The sequence below is a fragment of the Anarrhichthys ocellatus genome, unplaced genomic scaffold (genome assembly GCF_004355925.1).
Source record: "Anarrhichthys ocellatus isolate YVR2014 unplaced genomic scaffold, GSC_Weel_1.0 scaffold3, whole genome shotgun sequence".
NCBI classification, from domain to species: domain Eukaryota; kingdom Metazoa; phylum Chordata; class Actinopteri; order Perciformes; family Anarhichadidae; genus Anarrhichthys; species Anarrhichthys ocellatus.
The window spans coordinates 4,302,458-4,329,111 of record NW_022280033.1 but is presented as its reverse complement, the minus strand read 5'-3'; the positions used below and the strand labels follow the sequence as shown (position 1 = coordinate 4,329,111).

Below are 26,654 nucleotides of genomic sequence, written 5' to 3'. Positions count from 1 at the left end.
GGAGAGAAATAGGGACAGTAAAAAAGGGTTGTGGCAGTCGCCCAAATTTTTCTTACAGTTCCGGCTTAAACAACTATAAAAATATCAACATCAAAACACTAACAACCATTACATTCACAACAGAAACAGTGACGAAAAGGACCAAATCCATTGATTGCCATCAGCAAAGGTCCCGCAGCCCTCCAGCCGGCAGAGCCCTCTTCCCATCATGCCCTTTTTTAGTCTGAATCCTTCAACTGCATTCCCTTTTTAACATGCTTTTTTTTTTTTTGATAATTCAAGGACTCCACACAGAAGTACAGCAAGCCAAGACAGACAACACACACATTTTAAGAAACACAATTTAGAACGAGAGACAGGCATAAGGGTGACATCATCATTACGCGGCGAGTTGCTACTTGGACAGTAATAGGGCTCCAAGGGCAGCACGTGGAGAGTATAAGAGGCAGGAATGATGGAAGTAGAGGGGGAGAGGGAGGGTGGACGGGGGAAAAACAATTTCAGCGAGCGTAACCTGAAGTTGCAGAAAGGTTTCGCTTCCTCTGGAGAGCGAACACAACAGCATCGAGTCCTAAGTGTCTGTGCAAAAACAGTACAGGCCAGTAGATAATATAGTTTAAATATTTCAAGCGTCACGTCAAAAGTACACAAAAAACGGATGAAAGAATAGTACAACGTTGCCGTGAGAGTGCGTCCATGCTTTCAGATTAGGTAGTTTAGAGATGAGCTGAGCTTTAGACTTTGATGGATGGCGCCTCTCAGTGTTCAACTCCATCACTGCAGCGCAGACAGACGGAGGCCTTCTGCAACTTCAGGGCGAGCTGGCCTGGACACACGTGTCTAAAGCTCAAGAGAGGCTTAACCCTAAAGGCTGGAGCGTAGGGACCTTGAGTGTGTGTGTGCGTGTGTGTTGGTATTTACACCTCGGGACCTCAAGGCAAAACAAATAAATAAAAAATAACACGCATGCTTAACTGGCTTCCCTACACCCTGAAAATAGATCCCGTTTCCCCCTTTCTCCTATTTATACACAATTCTATCAAACTAAATCGACCCTTTTTGATTAAGATTTATCCTTTTTCAAGAACCCCTTTAAAACTTGTGACACCTAAAATGGATGTTGAATTCTGATATTAAGTTGATATTAGTCGCTCTAGTTCCCATAAACCCAAGCCAGATATACCCGTGAAACAAACAGTAATTCTATTAGCGGACATTCTGCTGCTCTCTACAAAACAAAACACAAATCGCATTTTTCCAATAGTATACTTGCTGCCCCCGTTCTATTCACTATGTGTGTGAACTATGTGTACTTTTTTTCTGTTTATAGAACGGTTATAATACTTTTCCTGATAGCAGACAAAACAGACGGGGAAATAAAGGCCATGGGAGACAAAGACCAAGGACGGCATCGCCCCTCTGTCGCCACCAGAAGCATGCACCATCTGCAAGAAGGGGCTGACGTCCGCCGGGCCCCAACATCACATAGCTAGGGTTGGACTGGATTGGTGTTGGTCTGTGTGATTGGTCTTTCAGGCAAGCTTTTGAAATCGGCTTCTTATTTTTTTTTTTGTTTAATTTATAATGTGTGTTTTCGCCCACTTTTATGTTTTTACAACTTTCCAAGCAGCTTCTTCCTGGTCAGGATCCAGGCACCAATCCGACCACGGAGATAAATGCTCCAAACAGCTTTAGAGTTCAGGCAAAGCTGGAGGAGGAAGAGTGCAAAGGTTAGTGGGAACATGTTGCCCTAAGTGTAGCTAAATGCAGATGCTTTAGGATTTACATGTTGAGGTTTTGAGATAGTCACTGGAATCTTGTTTGTGCTATTCAAAGGCTAAGAAATGACATAAAAGAATTAACAGCAGCATAAAAAGGCCATAGAAGGCTATATAAATGTAACTTAAAAGGCACAGTATCGTATGTCATAAGAAATATGATTAAATACTCAGAGAATAGTATGTAAGAATAGTATGTGATGAGAATGGCAATAAAATGTCAGTTTGCCTCAAAAATGTAAATTAAAGTCAGTGTACAGTATGCCTTAAGAATGCCTTAAGAGTCATAGTAGAGTATGTCTTAAAAATGTCATTGAAAAGTATGGTATTCCACAAAAATGTCCTAAAAAGTCAAACAGTATGCAAATAAAAAGTCATAATATAGTATGCCCTAAAATGTCATACAAATATGAAAAAGTTAGTATACACTGATCCACAAATCACAAAAATGTGATAACAGTCATATGATAAAAAGTATAAAATAGTATAGTCTGGCATAAAATTTATAAAAATGTGTCCTAAAAAGTCTAGTATAGTACGTTGAAAGTCATAAGTCATGTATTTCAAAATTAAAACAAAAGAAAAATCAGATTATAGTACAGCGAAAAAAAAGCCATAAAATGTCAGTCTAGTATGTCGAATAAAGTAATGTTATACTGCGTCGAATAAAGTAATGTTATAGTGCGTCGAATAAAGTAATGTTATAGTGCGTCGAATAAAGTAATGTTATAGTGCGTCGAATAAAGTAATGTTATAGTGTGTCGAATAAAGTAATGTTATAGTGCGTCGAATAATGTAATGTTATAGTATGTCGAATAAAGTAATGTTATAGTATGTCGGAAAAAGACATAATAAAAATCATATGGTGGCTCCCTGAATTGGCAGCCAGTCATCAAATCTCCTGGTCTACAACAATCCTTACATGCAGCATGAAACTCTTACTGCCCCCTGCAGAGTGTCATAACAGGGAGGCGTTGTCACCCTACCTGGGCCTGGGTTCACAGTTCACTGCAGTGGTGCAGCTGGTGCTCCTGAGCAATGGAAGTGCACGTTGAGCCATTTGGCATCGCGGCGATGCCACACGCGCGTCTCCTCCGACTGGCAGGAGCGCGGCCGGCCTTGGCTGTCCATGTACTGCGTCAGGCGGATGTAAGCGATGCAGGCGGCATCCTCGCCGATCAGATGGACGTGGGGGTTGAGGATGGTGGTGTGCACTGGCTTGCTGTTTTTACTCAGCACTGTGGGGATGGAAAAGTGCAGTTCAGCAGCTGTAAATGGACTTCTGATGACTATCGGGTGTCAAAGATGCAACAATTAGTCAATTCTTCCTTTCCACAGCAACACTCTCATTAAACTGTATTCTCCCCCAAATTCTATGTCTTAATTTAGATTTTAGAAATAAAAAACAACACTGAGCAACTTACGGTTGTCAAAGTAGAACTTGTGAAAGTCCATGCCCTCCACCAGGTTTCCAAGAGCCTCCGGCTCAAAGGAAGTCAGTCCAGGGTCACAGATCATCCTGTCAGAGGAGAGACATAACCATAAATTAAGATTAAGATCCTGCAGAACAGATTACAGTTCATAGCTTTCAAGGTGTGTTCATCCCAAAACAAGCATTGTACATTAATGTATGTATTTCACAGGGGAATCAATTAAGAGTTTTTGTTGTGTTGGAAATGACAAAGAGCCTTCAAAAAGGCACAAAACTCAGCCTCAAACAATGCTGACTTGTGTTTGAATTGCATATGCAAACTTACGTGTAAGCATCGAAGTCCCCATTGTTGATGGCTTCAATCAACTGCTCTGTCATCTTTATTATCTCCTGTTTACGAGCTGAGAATAGAGAGACGGAGAGGAGGAGGGTGAAGACAAGCAGAAGAGGTTTGAGGCCGTCAGAAATCATTCGGAGGTTGAACATAGAGATCCCGCTCCGCGTGCTCTGCCCGAACTTCCTTGAAACCTCTGACATTTGAAATGAGTTCGTCACATGGGCTCTGCTCTGCCTCTGGTAACAATGACAGTGACATTTGAAGTCACCCTGTACAAAACACACCACGATGTCCATTATTCATATTAAACACAACATCAAGGGAATTTGTAACACTGAAACCTGAACCTAACCCTTTAATAGTTTCACCCAGAAACAAACAAAAGATGTTTTTCTTCACATTAGTTGTCTTAGTTAACAAACAGTCGTGTTTTCTGTGAAACCATCGCCGACATTTGGACACAACCTTGAGGCAGGAGTTGCATTGCCCCCAATGTCCATCAATAGTCGTCATGCTTGGATTTTAATAATTATTACTATTATTAAACAGAATCACCATGTACTAACCTGATCACTCAATGCATTCCCCCCCGAGATAATTTTCAAGATATCACAGCTTGAAATGAAGACCATTAAAATAAAAAGAAATAAAAGATAACTGTTTGCAACTCTAAATATCTTTCACTGTGTGTGTGCGCGCGCGCACGCACACACACACACACACACACACACACACACACACACACACACACACACACTTTATGAATTTAAAAAAGCCTAATTCTTTGGGAGCGGGCCAATAATTACTCAAATACAGCAGAAATTCTGAGAATTTGGCATAAATTCATTAGCACAACATCACACCAGAAATGCACAAACTGCATGCACACTCACACACACTGAACATGCAGCTGCGGTGCCCTCCACACCTGCATGTACCTCTGTGTTCATAAATCCTCAAACTTTGTGCCATCAGGTGTCACAGAAAGTTAGAACAGACGGTATGAACACTACTTGGGGAGTCTTTGCACAAGCACTGCACAACCTGCCTGGCACTTACTCTGCTGCAGGTTGCGGCTGACGCCTGCGGGAGGCGCCAGAGCGGACTCTGGTTCAGGACCGAGACAGGAGCTCTGAGCTGGACTGGTCTGAGGGACACTGGGGCTGCTAGCAGCCTCCTGCAGGGGACCAGCTGCAGGCAGGCACAGTCATCCCAGTAAAATAAAGTTATATTTAGCAAAGCTGAGACGCCATGTATATAACTATATGCATGGCTTATAAAATGGTTTATTCTGCACAAAGTAGACGAAGCAGTTATTGTAGGAAACTAGCCTCCAGACACTGAGTGTAGAGACGGAACAGTAGCTTGTAGGCAGCCCTGGGTGCCAGTAGATGGCAGCACAGGAGGACAGAGGGGAATTAGTGCAGTACGTTGGTGGACAGAGTGGAGGAGAAGGGAGTTTGTTTTGCTTGCAGGGTAGATTTGTTGTTGGTTAAGGTCAGGACACAGAGAGAAGAGCTGACAGGTGAGTCAGGTAAACTGCTGCTGACTTACAGGTAGGTGGTGGGCAGCGAGTAGACAGGGTCTGGGTCTGTTCCTCAGTGGTGCTGCACTGGCTTACCACTGCACTGTCTGAACCAGTAGACTCACAGGCAGCCACTGCCCCCCCCATCCGACAGACAGACACACAAATACAAACAGATGCACACTGGCAGTGAGCTTACTATCTTATCGTTCTCACTCTTTAGAAGTGAACCTATTTGTCATTCAATTGATTGTTTAATCTGTAAGAAAATAAATACTAGTTTGATAATTGATTAATCAAAAATGCCAAACATTTGATAGTACTAGCTTTTCAAATATGAAGATTTGCTGTTTTTCTGTCATTAATGAGAGTAAACTTTTGGTATCTTTATGTTTTGTACTGTTGATCAAATACAACAAGATATTTAAATACATCTCCGAGGGCTGTGGAAAACTATAACAGGCATTTTATTCTGATATTTTAAACACAAAACGATTGAGAAAATGATCAGCAGATTAATTGTTAATCGCAGGAGCCCTAATCACACGTTCTCATAGCTCGACGAGTCTTTAAATGACTTGCTTCGTCCGAGCACAATCCAAAAGTATTCCGTTTTAATTTACGTTAAAAAAATTAAAAACAGAGAGAAGGTTTGGGAATAGATTTACTCATCAGAACACGCTTAAGAAGCCGCATCAATACAGACCAGTGAGTTAGAAACCAACTGCACACACAGACGGAAATTGTCAAAACCAGCTGATTCAGACACCAGAAAGAAACATAAACTGGACAAGGCAACCCTCTCAGGTCCCATGTGATCCAAACTGAATAACTGAAGAAGCTCTAGTGAGGTAGTGAGCGAGGAGTTTAGTGTGAAACTAACCAATTACAACGCAGCAGTAAGTGCTAATTTACACCCAAACTTAGGACCAGCCGATGCAACAAGCTGCAGAAAACTTGTGAGCTGCAGAATTGTTTGTATCAAAAAGACGTTCTGTGCTTTATCTTGGAGAACTTTCCTTCACTCTGATTTTCTACATGGAGTTGATGCATCCTCGCACCGTTTGAGTTTGTACTTCAGAGTAGACAAGACCTACATTCACTTAGCATGCAATCCATGCATCTAAAGGAAGTTGTATGAATGAGTGCGCTCAACTTCAGGAGAACAGCCTCTTGATTGCATGTCAGTGATTATCCACCATGAGATCAAGGACTGGTAAACCCACAGAAAGCTGCCTTAAGTAACTGGATTAACGTTTTCCTGGCGGTAGCTCTGTCCTACTTCATTCACCTGCAAACATTAAAAGGGTCATCCCCGAGCTGAGACGACTAATTAAAGGCTTAAGTGGCGTGTGATGCTGGCATGCATGCACTCATGCACACCAACAATGGAAATGAGGCAAAGAGGTTTTGCCGTTTGGCTCTGGAGCAATTCAACAGCATGTAAATGGAGACAACAGCGAAAGTTTATGCAACACCGTTATCGGCCCTCATACGCATTTACATCAAACTCTTCACGTCAAATTCGTCTTTACTGCGATGCTCGAAGGCGCCTCTCGTATTTCAACCACTAATCTTACTGGATCTCCAAGCCTCCGATACCTTGAGTAAGGCTGAGTTGACAGTCGCCCTAAACCTCTACCCAGTAGCCATGCAGCACCTCGAATACGAAGCGAAGAAATATATTGTAATCTTTCTCTATCAACACAGTGACAAAATATACAGTGAACAAAGAGAGACATGCAGAGTAGGTGAAAGTTGGATAAGTACCTTTCCTACCTTTCATCTCCTCCTCTTCTGTGTTATTGCAACTCTCTGTGGAGCCCTGTCAGACACAGAGGTTAGGGGAGAAAGAGAGAAAGATGGATGAAGGGGGGGAAAGAGAAACAGCAAGACAAATCGTTTTTTTAAAATGAGAACGTGAGACGGGGTTGGGAAGCATTGGACACTTTGCCCATATGGACACAAAGACAACCTGACGGACAGATGGACAACCCCCTCCCAGGAGCACAAACCAGCCGGGACAGCAGCGAGGGGAAGCGCAGAGAGCCACACATAGAAGAGCAGCAAAGTGTGTGGGCAATCTGTAATCGTGTGACTAATTGTGACAGGAAGGAGTTCGTGAGTGCAAGTTGGTGTGTAACTGCTCCCAGAGAGGAAGCAAGTCTTTGTGATAAAGGTGTGAATGTAAAAATAATTGTGGAACAGCACTGGCATTTGAATCTCTAGTGATACTAGTATTTTTCAACAGCACAAGCAGCATGGTGGAGGGTTCCCGTTTTAGTAAGAGGTCAGAGTTTCTGAAGATATACTTGTCAGTTTGCATTCTTTGCAATCTTTTAGGGTTTCCCAAAGTGTTTTACAGTCGAGGTGCCTCACCTGCATGCTTATTTTTAGTGCTTACATCGTTTCATTTTGCTAAATAATATTTGGCTCTTTAGGCTCAAGTTTTTCCTTACGCTTCATAACTACTGTGTGGTGTAGCAGTGGTGCTTCATCACACAGCAAAGGCCATATATGTATTAAAACAGTCTTCTAGTAACTAAGTTAATGACTGAAAATGTATTTCATCTAAGAATAAACTTTTTTGCATTTTTAGTTTTTGTATAACTGGAGATTGTTATTGTTGAAGTTACTGATAATTGAGAAATACTAAACAATGTTTTAGTAAAAAGTTTATTTGTGCGAGTTTAACAAGAACAATAGTTTATTGGAAGATTTCCAGTCAGGATTTAGAGTGCATCAAAGCACAGGAACAGCACTGGGGAGAATTACAAATGATCTGGGAAAGGACTTCTCTCTGTACTCGTCTTGTTAGATCATAGTGCTGCATTTGACACCACTGATCATCACATCCTAATACTGAGACTGGAAAATCTAATTGGCATTAAAGGAAGCGCATTAAGCTTGTTTAAATCCTTTTCATCAGATCGATCCCAGTTTGTGCATGCACACCAGAGTTCGTCCCACAAGGTTCTGTGCTTGGACCACTTCTATTCACCTTATATATGCTTCCTTTAGGGAATATTATTAGAAAACACTCCATAAACATTCATTGTCATGCAGATGATACCCAATTTTATCTATTGATTAAGCCAGACGAGACCAACTAGTTGGTTGGTAACTCCCTGTTATAGGATTGTTTTACAGGCGAGTTCATCCTTATCCGACGTGAGGGTCCGAGGAGTATGTTGGACATATTACAAAGCCCTCTCAGGCAAATTTGGAATATTGGGCTATATTCATATTGTAGAAAATTGAATTGAATAAATGTTACATTTTGATTTTGTGTTTACGTTATTGCAATCAGTTGTCCATAATCTTGTACACACTACACAGTCCAACCAGTCGAAATCAGGTGTCGATATTTAAGAACAACATTTAACCAACGGAGTTGGAATTTGTTAGTATTGACCAGTTGGACTTAATGGATTTGCAATATTATTTTTTTCATTATTAATTTCACTTTTTGTTATCCCAATTCATTTAAATCCTGGATAAGCAGAACAGTATACTTCTTTTAATCAAATCATAATAAAACACTGAAACTCTACATGTATTCCAGTGGCTCCATGAAAGTGCACCCTCACATTGATTAAAGTGCGAGCTACCCTCACTACAAGCAAGAGCTCCACTGATCTGCTTCCAGATTTGGGGAGTCCCTCCTGGTAAACAGGAAGACACGTAATGAAACACACTGACAGAGGCCAGCTCACATAAGGTGCACAATGAAACGCACAGAGTCAACATAGTTACAGTTGACAGCGATGTATGGAGTATATTTAGAGAAAGTCCTCCACGAGTTACTTGCGAGTGTTAGCTGCCAGTGGCTAGTGGTGGGAGAAGGAAGGCTTACCTTGGTGCCGTCAGCTGGGTTGTGTACGACAGTTGTCTGGGCTTCCTGGGGGGAGGTAGGAGACACTTTACCATGCAGGGAGGCGATAGAGTGGGGTGTGTAAGGGGGCACCAGGGAAGATGCCAGGGAACACCAACCAACTCAGTGACAACAAACATACAAAACAGATGCATGTGCACACACCAAAACAACAAAGCACAGAAGCAACAGTACAGAGGCCGAGGAGAATTTATGTGGATTTAATATATCACTGTAGATGTCAAGGTGCTCAGTGTCAGTCTGTCTTTAGCAATGTGGCCTACAGGAGAAGTTAAGAGTCTCCAAAATGCAGGAAAACATGAAGACTTGGAACAGCTAAACACAGATTCACCAGCTAGGGCCTCGACTGAGGAGGAGGGCTTCTGTGAGTGACTGGATGTGCATGTGTGTGTGCAGATGTTATGCTGCGTTCATGTCACCTGGAAGTTGTTCTATAGTTTGAAATGTTTGCTTCAATATCCAAGTGGACATTACAACTGGGAAGCTCTGATGTATACAACGTGGCAGTAAGTAAATTACAGAAGTATTTGAAAAGCAAACAAAAACTGATGCATTCATGAGCTAGGGGAGCAAGTACTCCAAAACACGAAAGAAGTTTGTTGTATTACTTGTGCTTTGCTAAACAAACCTTCATAGAGCACCACAAGAATGATATATTCAGTGGTGGAATGTAACCAAGTACATTTACTCAAGTACTGTACTTAAGTGCAGAATGAAGGTACGTGTACTTTACTTGAGAATTTTTTTTCCATTTTATACTACTTTACTTCAGAGGTAAATATTCCTGTACTTGTATATCTCCAGATGTGCTGGTTTTGAAGAGTTTCCTTTATGTGGTGAGAAAAATGTCCGAATTCTAAAACTCAACACACTTTTCAAAAAGCCTCTTGAATTAGCTAAGAGGTGCGTCGTCACAAAGCTGGAAATAGGGCTGTTCTTCTGAGCTCATGAAAAATTTGGTGAATAAAGAAATAAAATATTAGATTACTTCATTCAGTGCATACATTACACTTGTTAATATCAACACCAGCAACCACCATCCTGAGTAGTCTGATGCCACGAACACTTCCTAGTGATGACAATATGAATCTTTCCCCATCACAGCCTCCCATTCCACATGGCATGAACGCTGCATTTAGCATGGCAGCCTGTGTGTGACCCTGCCACAGAAACATTCTGCACAATGCAAGTTTAAGAGCTCCAAGTACCGCTTTCCTTGTTTGGTCAGTCTGTCTGTCTCCTGATATACAATCAACACTGGACCAAACATCCAGGAACTACAACTTCAGAAGATCCAGCCCCTTCGATGACATATGGAATTATAGGGGATTAACCAATCCTTAGCTTTGTGCTCAATGCCTTCCCTCAGTGTTTAATTTAGTGGCCAGTTACTAAAACAGTAATAGTACTTTACTGATGCGCTGAAATGAGGTTAGGCTTTGATTACGTTGTTACATTACCATGTTTGAAACCTGGGGAAAGCATTGTTCAAGCTTTATTGAATGTTGTACAGTATATATGGCTGAATCCCATTATGAACACAGGGGCTGCATCCTCACACAATTATGACGTCTCTCTGTTACCCGTCCTCTCCAGCTCCTGTTTTACCCAGAAGTCCTCGTCATTCACGATTCACATATCAAAGAGCAATTTGGAAAAAACAAATGTCCTTTGATGTAGTAGAGGTTCAATCTTTCTTGAGCTCGGCTTTCCAAATAATTGACATAAACCTGTTCTTCTTAAAAGGCAAACCATCAACAATGAGTCACCAGGAAACGGCTGAGCAGACCATGATTGAAGGGCCTGCTGTTGTTCTGCAAAATGAAAGTCATTTGTCTACCTGTCAGTGCAGTGCACTGTGCAAATATATATATATATACACCGTATATATATATGGGTGTGTCCACGTGAGGTCTGGGTAAAACACAAGCCGGGAGAGACACTCCAAGGCACAAACCAGTCATTCAATTTTAAAGTCATCAAATCCACGTCCAACACCACAGTTTGTGTTCAAAACAGAAGCAAAGAGGCAGAGGATGAGGCACGAGAGAGGGGACAAAGTAGAAGAAAAGATTTCCCTTTACATGGGGTGTGACACAAAAAGATGAGGAGGAGACTGAACTAAACATTGAAAAGATGTAAACAATGAAATGATGCCGTAAAAAAAAAAAAGCAATGTGAGAGAAAGCAAATAGAGATGAGGTACCATTGGTGCTGAAGATGACATGCTGCTGTCTTTGGTGCTGCTGCTGCTTACTACACTGTTTTTACTGTTGTTTCCCTGCGACTGGGGCAAAGAAACACAACACAGAATGACTCCCACTGCTCCTGAACCATAAACCGGACTATGGGAATCTCAGCTCGACAACGAATAGGAGCCATTTCACGGCCAATATAAAATGCACATATTGTGTGTGTAGAATTTAAAAACGGCACAATGTGGGAGTGGGGTTCAATGCTAAACGGGTTTATTTGGAGATCTGCATCAATCATCTGAACCCTGCTGCCTTGCGCACTTTAAAAAGGGCAGTTGTTGCTGTATTCTTCTAAGCCTTTTGTGCATGTAGCTTCAAAATAATATCTTCTTTTGATCACCAGGAACTAGTAGAAACAGATTAGTGTCCTGCTTAAACCACTATGTGCGTGTACTGACTTGTTATATTTCTATTATAAAGCTGTGTATTGAGTGATTGAAGGACTCTTTGAGTCCAGCGTCCTGCTGTGTTCCGGCATTTACTGTCTACAACTTTTGCAGACATTTGACAACATTAAAACAAAAGTAAAAATACAGAACAGTTAGTCAGCACATGCATTTTTTTTTTAAAACAGTGAACATATCTTCAGATTGGATTTTAAGGATTTCCCCAGCACTTTCACAAATAGGTGAATCAACATCTGCTGGAATTTTTTTAAAAATCCAAAAAAAAAAATCACAAGTTTGAACCAGAAATCTGTGAACCATTTCTGGCAGAAGCACAGCCAAAATATGCGTAACCGAGTCAGACAATAAGTTTGTAATAATGGTTACCAGTTCAGGTCTGTGCATGCAGTGAAAGGCCTTGACGACAGGTTTTTCTCTGTTGTTATTTCCCACTCTTGGCTCGTGCTAAATTTAGTTTGAGGATAATATTAAAGCAAACAAAACTACTTTAGCACGACTACAACTGCTAAGTTCACCTTCAGTACGTTTCTGTTTTACTGAATGAACATTCCTCTCTGCACGTGCAGTGGCACACGTTGCTGAGCCAGAGTATATGCAACATGTGTTTTAATTAAACTAAAAAATTAGTTCAACAAAAATTGCAAAAAATGGTTTATGTTTTAAAGGGGAACTCCACTGATTTTAGGTCAGTTTAATGTTTCGTATTATTCTGAACGCCTGTGAAACTGGTTGTTGTTGATGTTATTTTTGTCATAGTGATCTAGTGTTTTTGGAGTGCAATACTACATCCGGGAGTACGCCTGTATTATTATATTTATTGCTCACTCAAACAATTATTTTTGTCTTGTGTTGTTGGAACCTGCAAGCCAGGATAGCGGTTGAGCTGCACAACAGAGGTGTAGATTGTAGCTACGGATTACAAATGGGATGTGTGAGGTGAACAAGAAAACACTGTTTGAGCTGGACTCTCCCTTCATCCTCAGGCTAACTGCAGGGGAAGGAGGAAGAAGAGCTTCTTGAATGCTAATCAGTACTCCAACAGGAAAGTTAAGAGGTGGACGAATGGTAAATGAAAGGTTAAGAGCAAAGCCCTGGGAGGTTTCTCAGCTGTTTATCTAACACTCTCAGACGAGCGAATAGCCCTGTGTGACTTTAAGAAGTATCTTGGCCAACTAGGAACATCTTCTAACAGAAAATCTAATGTGCAACACTGAGGCCGACGTGGCAAACTACAGTTCCTTCAAGAAGTACAAATATGCAGTGAACATCAGCATTATGAAGCAACTACTAAGACTTTTTTCTTTTTCTATGGCCTTGATATTTTGTTACAGTGTTAGAGATAACTGTTTTAGGATTTGACATGCAAGCTTGTTCGGCTCTTTTACAGTATTTATTGACTAAGAAAAGGACATATACTTCTTCTTATCCACCGACACACATACATACTTCTGCTTTTGTGTGAAAAGTTATATTCTTTTAAAAATGATCTTAAAATCCAATGTATTTTATGTTGTTATTTTGTCTACACCAGTTAATCTGTACATCAGTCCTGAACTGTCAGTAATTAAGGTGTTGACTATCTGCAGGGGACTAAGACAGATGTTCGATTTACAGGTAGTGGGAGAAAAAAAAAAAAAAAAAAAAGTTCTCAATGAAAAATAATGGGGGTACAATGAATATACAATAATTGAAAAAAAGGGAAAATGATTGTATATCGATGTTTACAGTGATTAAAATGTCGCTCAGTCCTGTGATGGTCAGGGATGTTGGTAAGTAAGCCAAAACGCCTGATCTCAGACATCAGAAGAAGAAAACTGGAATGCGGTGAGTGGTGCGAGTGTGTGTGTGTGTGTGTGTGTGTGTGTGTGTGTGTGTGTGTGGTATTTGTCAGGAGCTGCAATGGTTTTGGTGGCGCTTATGGCAGAAGGGGATGCAGGGATGGAGTTAGGAAATCCAACAGAAATCGAACAAGACCAAAAGCCTCATACATCTCTGCCCAAAAGGAGAAAAGAAGAAGCAGATGAAACAGAGAGAGAGTACCGAAGGGGGGGATAAAGCCTCGGAAAGACGAAGAGAGACAAAGAATGAACGAAAACGACAGAGCCGATCTCACCATCAAACAAACACTCGAGCTGGACTTCCTTTTCTGACAGACAGCAATGGAGAGGAGGAGGAAAAGAATAAGGGGTCATCGGGAAACAAGGAACTCGTCAAAATAGTAAAAAAGTGAAGCTGCCAGATTGATCCCAGAAAGAGAGAAAAACAAAACAGCTGCACAAGCTTACACAGGACCAAAGATGAGAGAAAGGGATACTAAGAGGGCTTCAGCAGAAACAAAAAGAAAAAAGAATTAGCTGCAAAAACAATAGAGGAAGTTAGTATTTAAATGAGACCTAAATCATTGAACGTGCAGTTTATTTGTAGAATATTTTGGGGGTTTAGTTATTGTTTAAGTTACTGTATGTACTGGGGATTTTATTTTGGCCCTTGTTGATCATGGCGCTTCACTGCATGCATTGACGCCGACCGTCGGTTAAAACAAAGTGAGCACCACGACATGATGGTTGCTCGAATCGCTGTGAATCACAGAAAACCTGGCGGTAGAAAACAAACAGCATTTTAAAAGCTTATCGGTCTTTTTATGTCGCTTACTTTCACTTTAATATCACATCTGTATTACCTGAGCCCCACCTTTATTCTTATCAATCCTTTTCCCTAAAAACACAAACATCTTAAACAATGGAGCACCAGAGCACAAAGGTAATCCAACTAAAAGAACATAATGCTTTTCCACATGCTCATAATATCAAAGATACATGTTATTAGAGAGTTGTTAGGGTGACAGACAAAAAGTGAGACAGCAGAAGACAGAAGGAGAGAGAGACAGAAGCAGTAAAGTCAATAAAACCCTCATGGGTCAGGAAACTTACCTTCACACCGTCCGACTTTTTGTTTAGTAAGGTTTTGCATGCTGAAAGAAAGAGAGACAAGACAGTAAGGACAGTCTGAGAAGTAGGAGTCCAACAAAGTCAGCAGGACAAAATAACGGGCCAACAAACGTTTCCACACGATTTCCACATATTGTTCCTGCACCACTGGGCAAACTCAGGCCAATTATGATTAAAGAAATGCATTACTGTATAGATAAATAGCAAACTGAAAATGGGGAAAAAAACATTAAAAGTTTGGAAACATTTTCTATTTTTACAATTAAAATAACTGCTTTGGAGCAAATTCATGTTGTTTTCTTTTTGCCCTTTTTCCTTATATGTTTGGGTTTAAATATACGTTTGCTGATTTAGTGATAGAGTCCAATAAAAGAGATTGTTGATGTTTTGTATGGAATCAGAAATCTGCCAAAAAAAACAAAAACTATGAAAAATAGAATTTGTAAAATATACTGAGAACAATGTTTGAGTTACTGTGGAAAGTACATTCAAAAAAAAAAAAAAAAAAAAACCAACATGATACAAGTCAAAAAATATGAGATAGTGAGTTAAACTTATGTGATACCAGGTCAAAATCATGAGTTTGAACATTTTAGGAAGTCCCATCTAATAATTTGACCTATTTTCTCACATTCCTGATTCACCACGAGTATGTTTCCCTTTACTTTCTCTGTTTATGAACATTTATTTAGCCAAACGTTTTCCTGGTTGTAAAAAACGTAAACATTTTTTATTTGAACGTTCTTTTTGGATAAATCATCCTCCATACAATCAACATGTTTGGGAGCAGTTTGAACAGTAAACACCAACATAAATGTCAGCACGGTTCCATAAAGTACAACATAAGCAGTACTACAAATAAGGGATAAGCTGATCCTGGTTCAGTGTTAGACAAGCCTCCTTCCTCCTGAAGGTCTCAAGGGAACAAATATGAATGGATGAATGAATTAACTAATGAATGAATTAAATAAGTGACTTAGTTATTCGCTGAACCCATGAGGTGCTTCTATCTCACTGAAATCAATGAATTCATTTTAGTGTGTTACAGCCAACACCCGTCAACTGAACGACTTTGTGAAAAGAGGCAGTTAGAAAAAGAAAGTCGACAAATATTCAAACTGTTGACGTATACTCTGCAGGTCAAACACCGCCCACTGTAATGTAACCAGTCCATGTTAGCCTACACGACCACATTATAGCATGTGCATGCAACTGAACGTCTGACCACACAGTTATACATATTACATATTTATGACACCAACACACAACTGAATAAAATGTCCACAAGCATGCACACAAACAGATTCAAAATAAGCACACACAAATTATTGTACAAACACTAATTTTTGTGTTAGACATGTTCCAATGATCCTCCCTTACCTTCCATTTATAAAGGAGGAAGGAGGGCAATGAAGAAGGCAAGAAAACAGTGATGTGTTTAATACCTGCATCTTAACATCTGAACGGAAAACAAAACTGAAAACTGAAGAGGACAACTGGCACAAACACCCGTCAGGCTTTCACTGTGTGTTGAATGGCATTCTTTAGATCCTTTTCACAGAGTTGGTGGGTTCATGCGATGACAGTGGCTTAAAAACATGCAGCATCCACTTCAGAGTCTTTCTCTGCATTCCCAACAGTTATCAAACCGAGTTCAGGACATCCTCTCAAAAATTCAAAACCAAGTTCTTCAATTTTACGCTGTATGTAACCCAGTAAACAAAGAAATTTAACAATTGTAATCAAGTCTCAAGATAAATCCGTTATTAACAACTTATCGGAGCAGCATCCACTTGTCGATCAAACCCTAATTCCTGAATGAGCGGCCTTTAAGCAAGCAGCTCGCCCTGTCACGTGACTGACAATCACCTATAAAGGGTTCAGTATGCTTCATTCAAACTAGTCTGTACGACGGTGAAAGCCTGCCTCAGTAGAGCGGGACGACGCCGATGAATAACGGCGCACAGTATCGGTCAATGGGACGTGGTTGTGCCATCTAACTAATGGGAAAAATTTCATTCAGTCTTCACATTTCAAAGAGGTAATAATGTCAATTTTCTTTGGCAGTGTATTTAAATAAAAGAGGACATCTCAATAGTTTAGTGGTATTTTATAAGCACTTAACTATTTCCAAATGCTCCATTTGTGAAATTTTATAAATGTATCGCTCTAATATTATTTCATCTTAGCTTTGACGTGTTTGAGACTCTCACAATGAATATACCGTATATGACACTGTAAAATGTGTCACACTGTCAGTTTTAGAATGTGTATTTAAAGTAAATTTTAGCATGTCCATATAAGGAATTAATGTAATCTTACTGCTACAAAAGTAATGTAAGGGGGACATCAGTTTAAAAGTACATTGGATCTATTCGAATCACACAAATGACCTATTTCTTTCATACTTATCTGAGTTAAATAGAAGGTCCACAAGCCAAAAATAAAGTTAATTTTTTTTATACCAAGTGTTGCTGAAGTTTTGACCTCTTCAGGTTGTCGGTTTCAGAAAGTAACAAAAAATATTGGGACGCAGCCCCCATAAATTAAACGTCGGAAAGCTCTGAGGGGAGGTGGTTTTAAGAGTCTGTTTGGTGATCCTACAAAGTTTGAAGCATACTGACGCCTTTAGGCTCTCTTCACACAAATAAAACAGAGCAGGCAGGGGAGAGGAGACAAAGAAGAAAAGATAACAAAGGACACTGTGCATTCTGTTCATACAGCTTCCCATGCAGGTTGGCATTCTGTGCTGTGCTATACGCTCATAAACATGCTTGGCTGGCTGTTAGTGCCTGAGCCATGCGGAGGGAAGGTTGCAGCGAGCACAGGCAGGCATCGACTGGGCATCAGCCGGGTACTGTGGATACAAACGGTTGAAGGCTGGCGGGTCTGTTTTTTTGTATTTGTAATATGAAAAAGGTTAAAATGTTTATGCTGCACACGAAAAGATATGCAGCATCTACAAGGTGTGTTAATGTAAACCGAGCTTCGCTGGGTGGCAGCTGCGGTAGTTGGAGGGATGTCAGAGGGTCATGCTGGGTGTCAGTTAAATGGCTGTTGATTTCCACACAGGAAATTAAATAGCCAGTCCATGAGAGGAACTCCGTTCATTAAAGCATCAAGACACGCAGCAGTACTGGGAGGTCAAGAGCTGAGCTTTGCTTGTTGTTTCCATTTACATGTTTGTGTGTGTGTGTGTGTGTTAAGATGCCCCAGTGCAATGACGACCATTCAGAAGTGGTTCATCAGTGTGCAGGCAGCAGGCAGCAGGTGGAGGGGTTCAAGCAGCCCAGGCCACATCCCAAAAGCCCGAGTACAAAGTTGGCAGTGCTTGACACCAACGCCCCCTCAAGCAGACGTACCTTCCTGTGTCATTGCGGCCGTGCTGGTGGTAGCGGCAGGGCTGGTATGCTGCCGTCCCACTATTGGACAGAGAGGGATTCAATGTGGAGGCACAGGTGGGACGAGAGGCTCACTAAAGCCTGACAGCCTTTTTTATTTTCTGGATTTCCCAAAGTTTGATTAACTTTTACAGAAGAATGACAAAACAGGGGTTTCCAGAAAGTGTTTGGATCATACAAGCATACTTCTCTTATCTCCTTTGACACTCATTGGTAAACATGCCTGCAGTTATGTATAAAGCATTTTAGAGGTCTGGCTCGCATGCTTTCTTCAGTTAAGATCAATCTTGACCAGTAGAAAGTAGTTGGCTGTGATCCACAGGAGCTGCTTTACTTACATGAAAGCACATAAACACAGGGCCAGTAGCATTAAAGCATTAGCTTGAAGGCCATCGTCTAGCCTACAAATTGGGTGTTCGATCAAAAGTTAACTGTGTTTCGATCACCAAACTGCTAACAAGGAGGAAATCCGAGCCAAACCCCTGAAGTGCAAAATCAAAACCGCAGACAGAGCCAACGAGCAAAAGTGAACAAGAATAAAAATATGCTATTTAGGGAACAGTAGAAGAACAACAGCGACACGTATTTGGCCTCAATGAGATCTCAGATCAGGAATAAGTGATTACCTATAAAGCTCATACATCACTATCACTATTATTATTAAAGATAATGACAAAACAGATTTGTTTTCTGTGACAAAACTGCTCAGTTTCTCTAAATCACGGTGCTTGTTTGTACGGCTTCATTCAAATATGAGTCATGAACAGCATCAGGACCTGAAGTCTGTCGGCACATGAAGATTGTTGATTTTGATTAGCACCACTTCCAAAGCTCACCTGAAAAGTTCCTGGACACCAGCATTGTTGTGAGGATAGCTCCCTAGAGGGGACACAAAAATAAACAGCATAAGGATTTGTGTAAGGTGGACGTGTGTGTGTGTGTGTGTGCGCGCCTGTGTGTCCACACTCACTTTAAGTTTTCGTCTGGCGTTGAACTTGCGCAGACACTCCACAGTCTCTTGGCGGTGCATCATGGAGGCCACAGTGGAGCGTTGCTGTATGTAGAAGAGAGAGAACATTATAGATTAACTTCAATGTGTCACCGTGTCAATAGAGATGAGAACACACTGATTTCACTCCTTTATAATCGATGTGACAAGGGGTCCTATAAAAGAGCGCAAAGTTGTGCATCCTGTTTCTTTAGCCAAGTCAATTCTTTTCTATACTAGGACGCCTCCCACTACTCTATATTTTTTGTCTATACCAAGATCATCTACTTTGGCTAGGAAACATCTAATCACATTTCAGATGAATTCGACAACTATGGCACCGCAACAATGAAGCGTTTTGAATTCTCTACAGCTCTAGTTTGCTCCTGTGTATGCTTTTATTCTCACTCGGCAGTCAAGGCTCAAAAGCAAACCACATATATCAAAAACAAAAAAAAGTTGACAGAATAAAAAGTATTGGTCGTAAAATACATTTATATGAGTTTTACTATATTCTGGAGATACCCACTTCTCTATTTTGAGTAATAAAATGTGTGTGAGAGAGTACAATCAGAGCCAGCAGCCTCGCCCACTATACTTCTTATTTTTCTTTATTTGTTTGTTGAGTTTAATGGACGCCTGTCAGCCAATCTCAACCACATATTTCTGTGGTCATGGTATTACGTTTCACTTTCATCCAAATGTTGTCTAAAGCTCTTACATGTAGTGTGAGATAAATGACCCGAGGGCTTAAAATGAGTTTCACTCAACTCAAAACTACTAATTCTGCTCGACGACATAATATGTTTAGCAGACCGTGATTTTAACACTAGCCTATTAGATGTGACGGCGCTTTTGTTTTATGAAGCAATGCCAAAAATTAAATGCTCAACATGTTTCACAATGTAACTCTTTGAGCTAGGAACATCTGCAGCAGTGTTTTTTGACATGCTGGAAAAGATTTATTTTGAAGAGGACGAGTGTGACTTACGCAGACCCAGGGATGCTTGATGGCCTGGTCGGCAGTGATCCTTTTGGCAGGGTTAATCGTTAACATCTGATTGATCAGATTTTTGGCCTCGGGGGTCACTGTGTCCCACTCTGGAGAAGGAAACTGAAAGAGAGAGATCAAAGAGGAACAAGTGTTAAGAGCGTGTATCCCTGTTCTTATGCTTTCATTGAACAGTTTATCCTTCTGGCCTAACACGCATGCATATGCAAACACATAGATATGCATTTTCTTTTTTAATTCATTAGAAATGTGACAGTTTGCAGAGCCTCAGGAGCCCTGCATCTGTAAAATATGCTAAAACAACAGGAAGTAAAGCAGAGAGGAGGAGCATGTATCAACAGGACATCTGGAGACTGGACCTTATTTTGGTATTTAGACCAGAGTAGGCTCTGTCATTGTGTGGATTAAAAGAAATAGAAATTTAAACGCACTTTTCTCACATTGCCCTTTATATGTTGATCTGACAAAAAAAAAAAAAAAAATAGTATATTTAGTAAAATACTGTGACTGAGTGTTTGCAAGGTGCGTCTGTCTGTCACAAAACAAATAGCAAACAGAGAGTTTTGGTTTGCATTCATGAACTTGAACTTTTTTTTTAAGCATTTGACAGCAATTACCTCAGTGCTAACGTCCGTAACGTATCCTTTGAACGCTCCGATGCTTGTAAATATTTTGCATCTTTGAGTTTTATTATTATCTACTGTCTCCTTTTCGCTTCCAATGAATATGTATTGAACTTGAGTCACGGTGGCAAAATGTGGAACTGGAGTCACCAACTGTATCACAGAAGCACTTTTGACCACTTTTCCAGGGGTTTATATGTCTGTCGGTGTGTTTGTGGACAGATTTTGTCAAAGCGATACAGTCACAACCACGTAAGACCCAGTCACGAAGCTTTACAGATGTGTAGTTGAGATCAAAGGGATCGGTATATTCCGAGCAAGGGGGCTGGAAGTAGGAAGGTAGAAGGGGCCATTTCCACGCTTACATTACGCCCCTGGCCTGATTTAACGATGCGGCTGTTGTGATCTAATCACAAGATGGTCTCTAGTTGTCCTCATCGTCTGTTTACAACACACACATTTTAATTTATTTTCTTTTAGAACATGCGTACTATGTGGAATGGTGCAATGATTTGTCTATCTTCGATGGGTCATATCAATGTTATGACACAAAAATTAAAAAAAAAAAAACATTCATTGAGTCATTAACAGGAGGAGTTTTCAAATCTACACCTGCCGCCCTCATCGCTCCATTCAAGAAGCATAAAGTGCCAGAGAACATGGTTACTACTTAAAATCAAAGCAAGTTGTCAGAGACACTTACTTCAAACATTAAGGTGTCAGTTGTCAATCAATGACAAAAAGAAAGAAAAATGAGATTCAAGGCATCTGCATGACAGTGACAATGCTGAAGAAGTGCAGATTATTACGAGTGCTTGTCACAGTCACTTCATATCAATGCTGCTCATAATATGCACATTCATTAGATGTGGTTGCTTCCAATTATGGAAATTAATACGGGTAATAAATTCCTATCTCCCAGAGGACTATGACAAGATCTGATAAATAAGCCCGTCGCTCTGTCATAGTGTATCACTTTTTTTCTACAGCTCAATGAAAATCATGCAACAACAAGTAGCAAGCAATCAAAAACTAAAATGTCATTTCCAAATGACTTGCACGACGGAAATCGTGTGTCATTTGATGCGACTTGAACTGAAGGTGTCCTGTAGGGATCATCTCGAGGCTTTGCACTTGTTTTCCCATTCAAATAAATTATGATTCAGATTCTGTATTCGAGTTCAAGTTTAATGAACACAGATGGAGCTCTAACAGACTCTACGAACCTCAGCTCTCATCTTCAAGGATCCATTTACAAAACACACTCAATCAGCCGACCTGGGATGAGTCCGCACATATGAGCTCCATAAAGGAAGGACATTTATCAAAGCTGCACTAATCAATATTTTTAAATTATTAATGGATGAAATGATTACTGTAAATCTCAAATAGTGGCCTTCATCTTAGTGGCAGAAGGAAACCGGAGCCTTTTTACTAATTCCCCCGGTTACCCAGTTAATGCAAACTCAAAACTTCTCTATATTTACCTGTTGTAATGACAAAGACAGTATAATGTGCATTAGTACAACACTACACTGAATTATTCTGCATCGTGGTCATGTCATGTCAATGGTTTTTCATACACATTGGAAGGCTACTACATGATCATGAGAGAGAAGTACTCACGTCATATGCACCGGCCTTGATTTGTTGGTAGAGTTTGTGTTGGTCCTCGTCCCAGAAGGGAGGGTAGCCCACCAACAAGATGTACAGGATTACACCTGACACACACACACACACACACACACACACACACACACAAAATGAACATACAGTCTATAAAACGTATACTAAAAACATGTCAAATGCATAATCATACTATTAGTGAGCATATGAATGCAGCAGCATGCAAAGAGACAGAAGGTAGACTAACTGACCACACGCCCATATGTCCACTGGCTTGCCGTACGGGTCCTTTCTCAACACCTCTGGGGACAGATAGCCTGGAGTTCCTGCAAAACCTGGAAAAAAAACAAAGACACTTGTGTGAAATCGGTCTATGAAAATGCACCGCAATAAGGACATACAGTATTATTTCTGATAACCACATGATTTGAGCAAGATTATGGGTTCATAAGCCTTTCTGATCTTTGTATCAACACACAAACTACTTTCTCTTGACTGTATGGCGTTTTTAATTAAGTTCTCTTGCACAGTTACAAAAATAGAGCATTTTATTATCACACTGTACTGAAACAAACTGTAGCTCGACACTAATTTAATACTTCCTTATTTCACAAGCAGTGATGGGGATTTTCCTGCTGAAGCAAACACTACTGCTGAAAGTGAATAGTGTGGGATCATTACAGATAATAAGTTTACACATTCTATTGAAGTGTTATTTCTTACCAAACCATGCCTGTTGGTCTGCCTGCACCTCGATGGCAAGACCGAAGTCTGCAAGCTTCACCGCGGCTCCCTTCATCTTACTGGCCAGCAGCAGGTTCTCAGGCTGCGACACACAGAGATAAATGGTTCTTTAGGGAGAAATATTTCCACTCAGGCTGCAACCTTTGTCAATTACTTTGTCTGTAAAATGTCAAACATACAGACAAAATCCATCAGTTCATTTAAATTCTTCTCAGGCCAACACTCAAAAACCCCCAAAGGTTCTTCAATATTCAGAGAAATTCAGAAAGACAAGTCATTTAATAAGAACAGGTTGTTAAATGTATTATTGGACAAACTATGTTTTGCATAGGAAATAAGTTTTAGCAAAGATATGAGCAACAATAGGGATAACAAAATAATTATAATAAGGGCAAAAGCGATAAGCATGTACCCTCCTCCAGGAAATGTCCCATGTGTCCGCATGACTGGATGAGCTGCAGGAGCTCAATGACAGACAGTAGTAATGAGGCATGGTTCGGCCAAGCAGGCCACGAAGGCTTCCCCCAAAGGAAAGACCTTTTCAGTCAGCTGTCACTGAATTTGACACGGCGTTTTTGACACTGTCCTTCTGATAACAGTCATGCAAAAGACATATTTACTGTGATTTCGCCGTCTTGGCCGATAAGGGACATATTAACTGATTTCTTAGCCGCTTCCTCATTTGCATCTCTTTATATCATGGCACTGGAGGTGAGAGGAAGAAGAAATTGAGGAAATGCGTCAGGTCAAGTGTGATTTGACAGAAGGTCAGTTACTGATATAGTTGCGCTGCACAGCTGATTTAACCGCTTTAGGTTTTCCTACATAATGTCGGGTTGGCCAGTTTATTCACCTCACAGCAAGAAGGTCCTGGGTTTGACAGATAGTTGCAATGCCCACCCTGAACCATACAGCCTCACAGACTTTAAATGTTATCACATGCATGTACATTTTAATAATAAATCATGGACGTTAAAATTTCCGTCAAGGTGCCTTCTGAGATATGATCGATGTTCCTGAAAGCTCCTTCGGCTTTTGTGTTTTTCCCCGGGATCGGGGATCGAACCCGGGCCCCTCTTGCTGTGAGGTGACAGTGCTAGCCACTACACCACCGTGCAGCCCAACCCCTTCCTCAGTAAAGAAGAAATAAGAAAAAGCAGAGCCCAAACAGCAGCTTCATCTTAGGAGAATATTGAGCAAGCAGCAACCTCCGGTTCTGAAGGTTGGAAGGCACCAGCAGGGAGTGACTCCTCTGGTTGCAAAAATAAGTCTATAAGAAAATGACTACTTCTCACTTGATTCATTACCTCAGTAAACATTGTAATTTCAAGTCTTGTTCAAGACAAAATTAGTAAATTATGATCCCATTTAGAGTAAAATAGACTATAAAGCAAGGTATGCTTTAGGGCGGGGCTCCCGTGTGATTGACAGGTCACTACGGCCATATACGGCGTCACTACGTCACTCCTTCCCAGTCCAAATATGGTCACTTCCTTTCACTGGTTGCGAAAAGTGAAGATGACGATGGCCAAAATGCCAAACTTGAGGCTTCAAAACGGCAGTCCACAAACCAATAGGTGGCGTCACAACGACTAGGTCCACTTCTTATCTACCGTCTACGCCATCAAGGGATGATGTGCAAGACGACGATCAGGTGACCGACTGTGGGGGCCGAGCTAGAGCTTGCCAGCTTCTCCTCCGGTAATAATGACTTCTTACAGTATGAGTAATTAGCCTAGTGAGAAGGGCTACTGAAAAGTAGCTTACGGATGGCCTTGGCTCTCGTCTTATTGAGAGTATCCTGCATTGCTCCAATAGACCTTGTTCGTCTGCCAGCTCTTCCTCCCCCCCCCCCCCCCCCCCCTAGTTATTGATGTATCAATCTATCCCCCCTTCTATGTATGATAGAAGGGGGGGGCCCTTCTATCATCCCTCCCTTCTATCGGGGCAGAGCTGAAACAATAGGAAAGAGAGAGAAAACAGGGGGGGGACTGCACAGGGACAGAGAGCTGGAGTGAAAGCAACAGAAGAAGAGAGAGAGACAGATAGATGGGAGGTGGCATAATGAGTCCCTACGCTGGCACTGCAGCAGCCGGGTGACCTCACCCTACAGTTACCATGGCAACTCAGCCTGCCACCAGCCAACAGCGCTCAACTCTTTCTCTCTAATTCTTGTCCCCCCCCCCACCCCAGCAAGTGGCCCTCCCAAGATGACAGGGAGGCAGAAATATGATGTGTGCGGTGTGTGAGGTCACACCTCTCGTTGCTGGCATTATTAGTAATTTTTATGGCTCCATTACAGATGTCACTTTTGGCAGCTTTATCCCGAGGATGGTGCTTTCTTTTTAGCCGTCAGATGATTGGAGGGTTTGTTCGGTAACTAAGAATCCTTCTTAGCGAAATTAAAGCCGTAAGCAGCAAACAATTGATTTTTTTTTTAAGCCACGCTGTAAAGACAACATTGACATGAAATCATTTTTAAAGTTGCGGTGGCTAACATGTTAGCAAATAGTTGCCTTTTTACACATCCAGCAGATACAGAGAAACATTTGCATTCATTTGCATTAATATCTGGTTTGCTGTCTTCACCAAGTTCACCAGCTAGTCGCTAACTTTGTCATTGTGTGCTGGACAGGTAGTGGAACGCTGATTTATAAGAGCTTTTTCACTGAAAACAGCTGCCTGCTGCTGCTGGAGACCAGGTCGATGAAAGCGGTGAGACACAACACAGAGTTTACAAGTTATTGCAGGTTTAAAATTGGAAAATCAACTTATTCCACTCTGTTGGTCTGAGTTTTGATATATATTCTGTATCAGCCTGTTCCAGCTCTTCATTGAAGCCATCGCGGAAATAATGCACTTCCTGTAAGTTGATTTGGGCAAAAAAATTTGCCTAATGCATACAATATAATGTTATGTATCGCAGTATTTAAACCGAGAAAAATATATAATAGAATCCATGAATATACAAATTAAATCCAAGACTTCATGTTTTTATGTTGCTTCATTTCATCAATGGGAAATATTCCAGATGTCTTGCAGACACTTTCCCCCCAAATTCAAACTGGCATATTTAGTATTTTTGGAAACTTTGGATCCCGATGAGAATAGAATACGTTTTGTTGGGTCGGAACATTATTTGGCTGCACAGAATGATGAAAAGAGAGTTGTACATTAACAATGTACCGATAATTCATTCCTGTCTACCATCTGTCATCATAATCGTCTCTTTAAAACTCTTCCCTGTCCGAGTTCATTTGATGCCGAGATCCACACGCAAGCTAAAAATCAATGAAAAGCAATACAAGTCCATTTACCCCACTCGCACACAAAACCTAATTGTTTATTTTCCAATTACGTTCGTCTTACTTACCCTAGAATAATGGTTTCATTTTGCACTGTCAGACCAGATTGTTAAGTAAACTATTAAAGTAAAGGACTGGCAGTAAAAGAAATCTGGTGCAATTATCCAGGTGTTTCAATCTCAGCTCCCTTCACTGTCCTCATTCCCCATATTATTAAACTGAAATCACACAGCTGAGGAGGTCACAGTGCTGTTGGTTTCTGTTAGGGGTGAATAGATTTGCTGCGAGGGAAAATCGTCACTGGCCGTCATCTCATCCACCGACCCGCTATTAATAGCAGCTGGTCTGCTTTCGTCACTCCTCGGCAGCGCAGGGGGG

The 26,654-nt window shown here is 40.9% G+C and overlaps 1 protein-coding gene across 29 annotated transcripts in view; it reads right to left on the bottom strand.

Annotated features, from left to right (window-relative positions):
- Window positions 1–852: 852 nt before the first annotated feature.
- camk2g2 (calcium/calmodulin-dependent protein kinase (CaM kinase) II gamma 2) overlaps window positions 853–26,654 on the bottom strand; it is a 54,398-nt gene continuing 28,596 nt past the window's right edge. Inside the window, exons 7-23 of one of the 29 annotated variants that reach the window (XM_031875221.1) lie at window positions 22,951–23,053; window positions 22,479–22,562; window positions 22,228–22,322; window positions 19,958–20,080; window positions 18,949–19,032; window positions 18,815–18,857; window positions 17,940–17,999; window positions 14,560–14,600; window positions 13,743–13,775; window positions 8,929–8,973; window positions 6,843–6,897; window positions 5,102–5,206; window positions 4,607–4,738; window positions 3,536–3,611; window positions 3,203–3,297; window positions 2,765–3,016; window positions 853–1,708 (exon numbers count right to left, since the gene is read on the bottom strand). In XM_031875221.1, the coding sequence (XP_031731081.1) occupies window positions 2,784–3,016; window positions 3,203–3,297; window positions 3,536–3,611; window positions 4,607–4,738; window positions 5,102–5,206; window positions 6,843–6,897; window positions 8,929–8,973; window positions 13,743–13,775; window positions 14,560–14,600; window positions 17,940–17,999; window positions 18,815–18,857; window positions 18,949–19,032; window positions 19,958–20,080; window positions 22,228–22,322; window positions 22,479–22,562; window positions 22,951–23,053 (1,407 nt within the window). In that variant the 3' untranslated portion in view covers window positions 853–1,708; window positions 2,765–2,783. Of the gene's footprint in view, window positions 1,709–2,764; window positions 3,017–3,202; window positions 3,298–3,535; window positions 3,612–4,606; window positions 4,739–5,101; window positions 5,207–6,842; window positions 6,898–8,928; window positions 8,974–11,173; window positions 11,255–13,742; window positions 13,776–14,559; window positions 14,601–17,939; window positions 18,000–18,814; window positions 18,858–18,948; window positions 19,033–19,957; window positions 20,081–22,227; window positions 22,323–22,478; window positions 22,563–22,950; window positions 23,054–26,654 lie in introns of all 29 variants that reach the window. The other 28 variants (XM_031875195.1, XM_031875204.1, XM_031875255.1 and 25 more) reach the window with 28 other exon arrangements.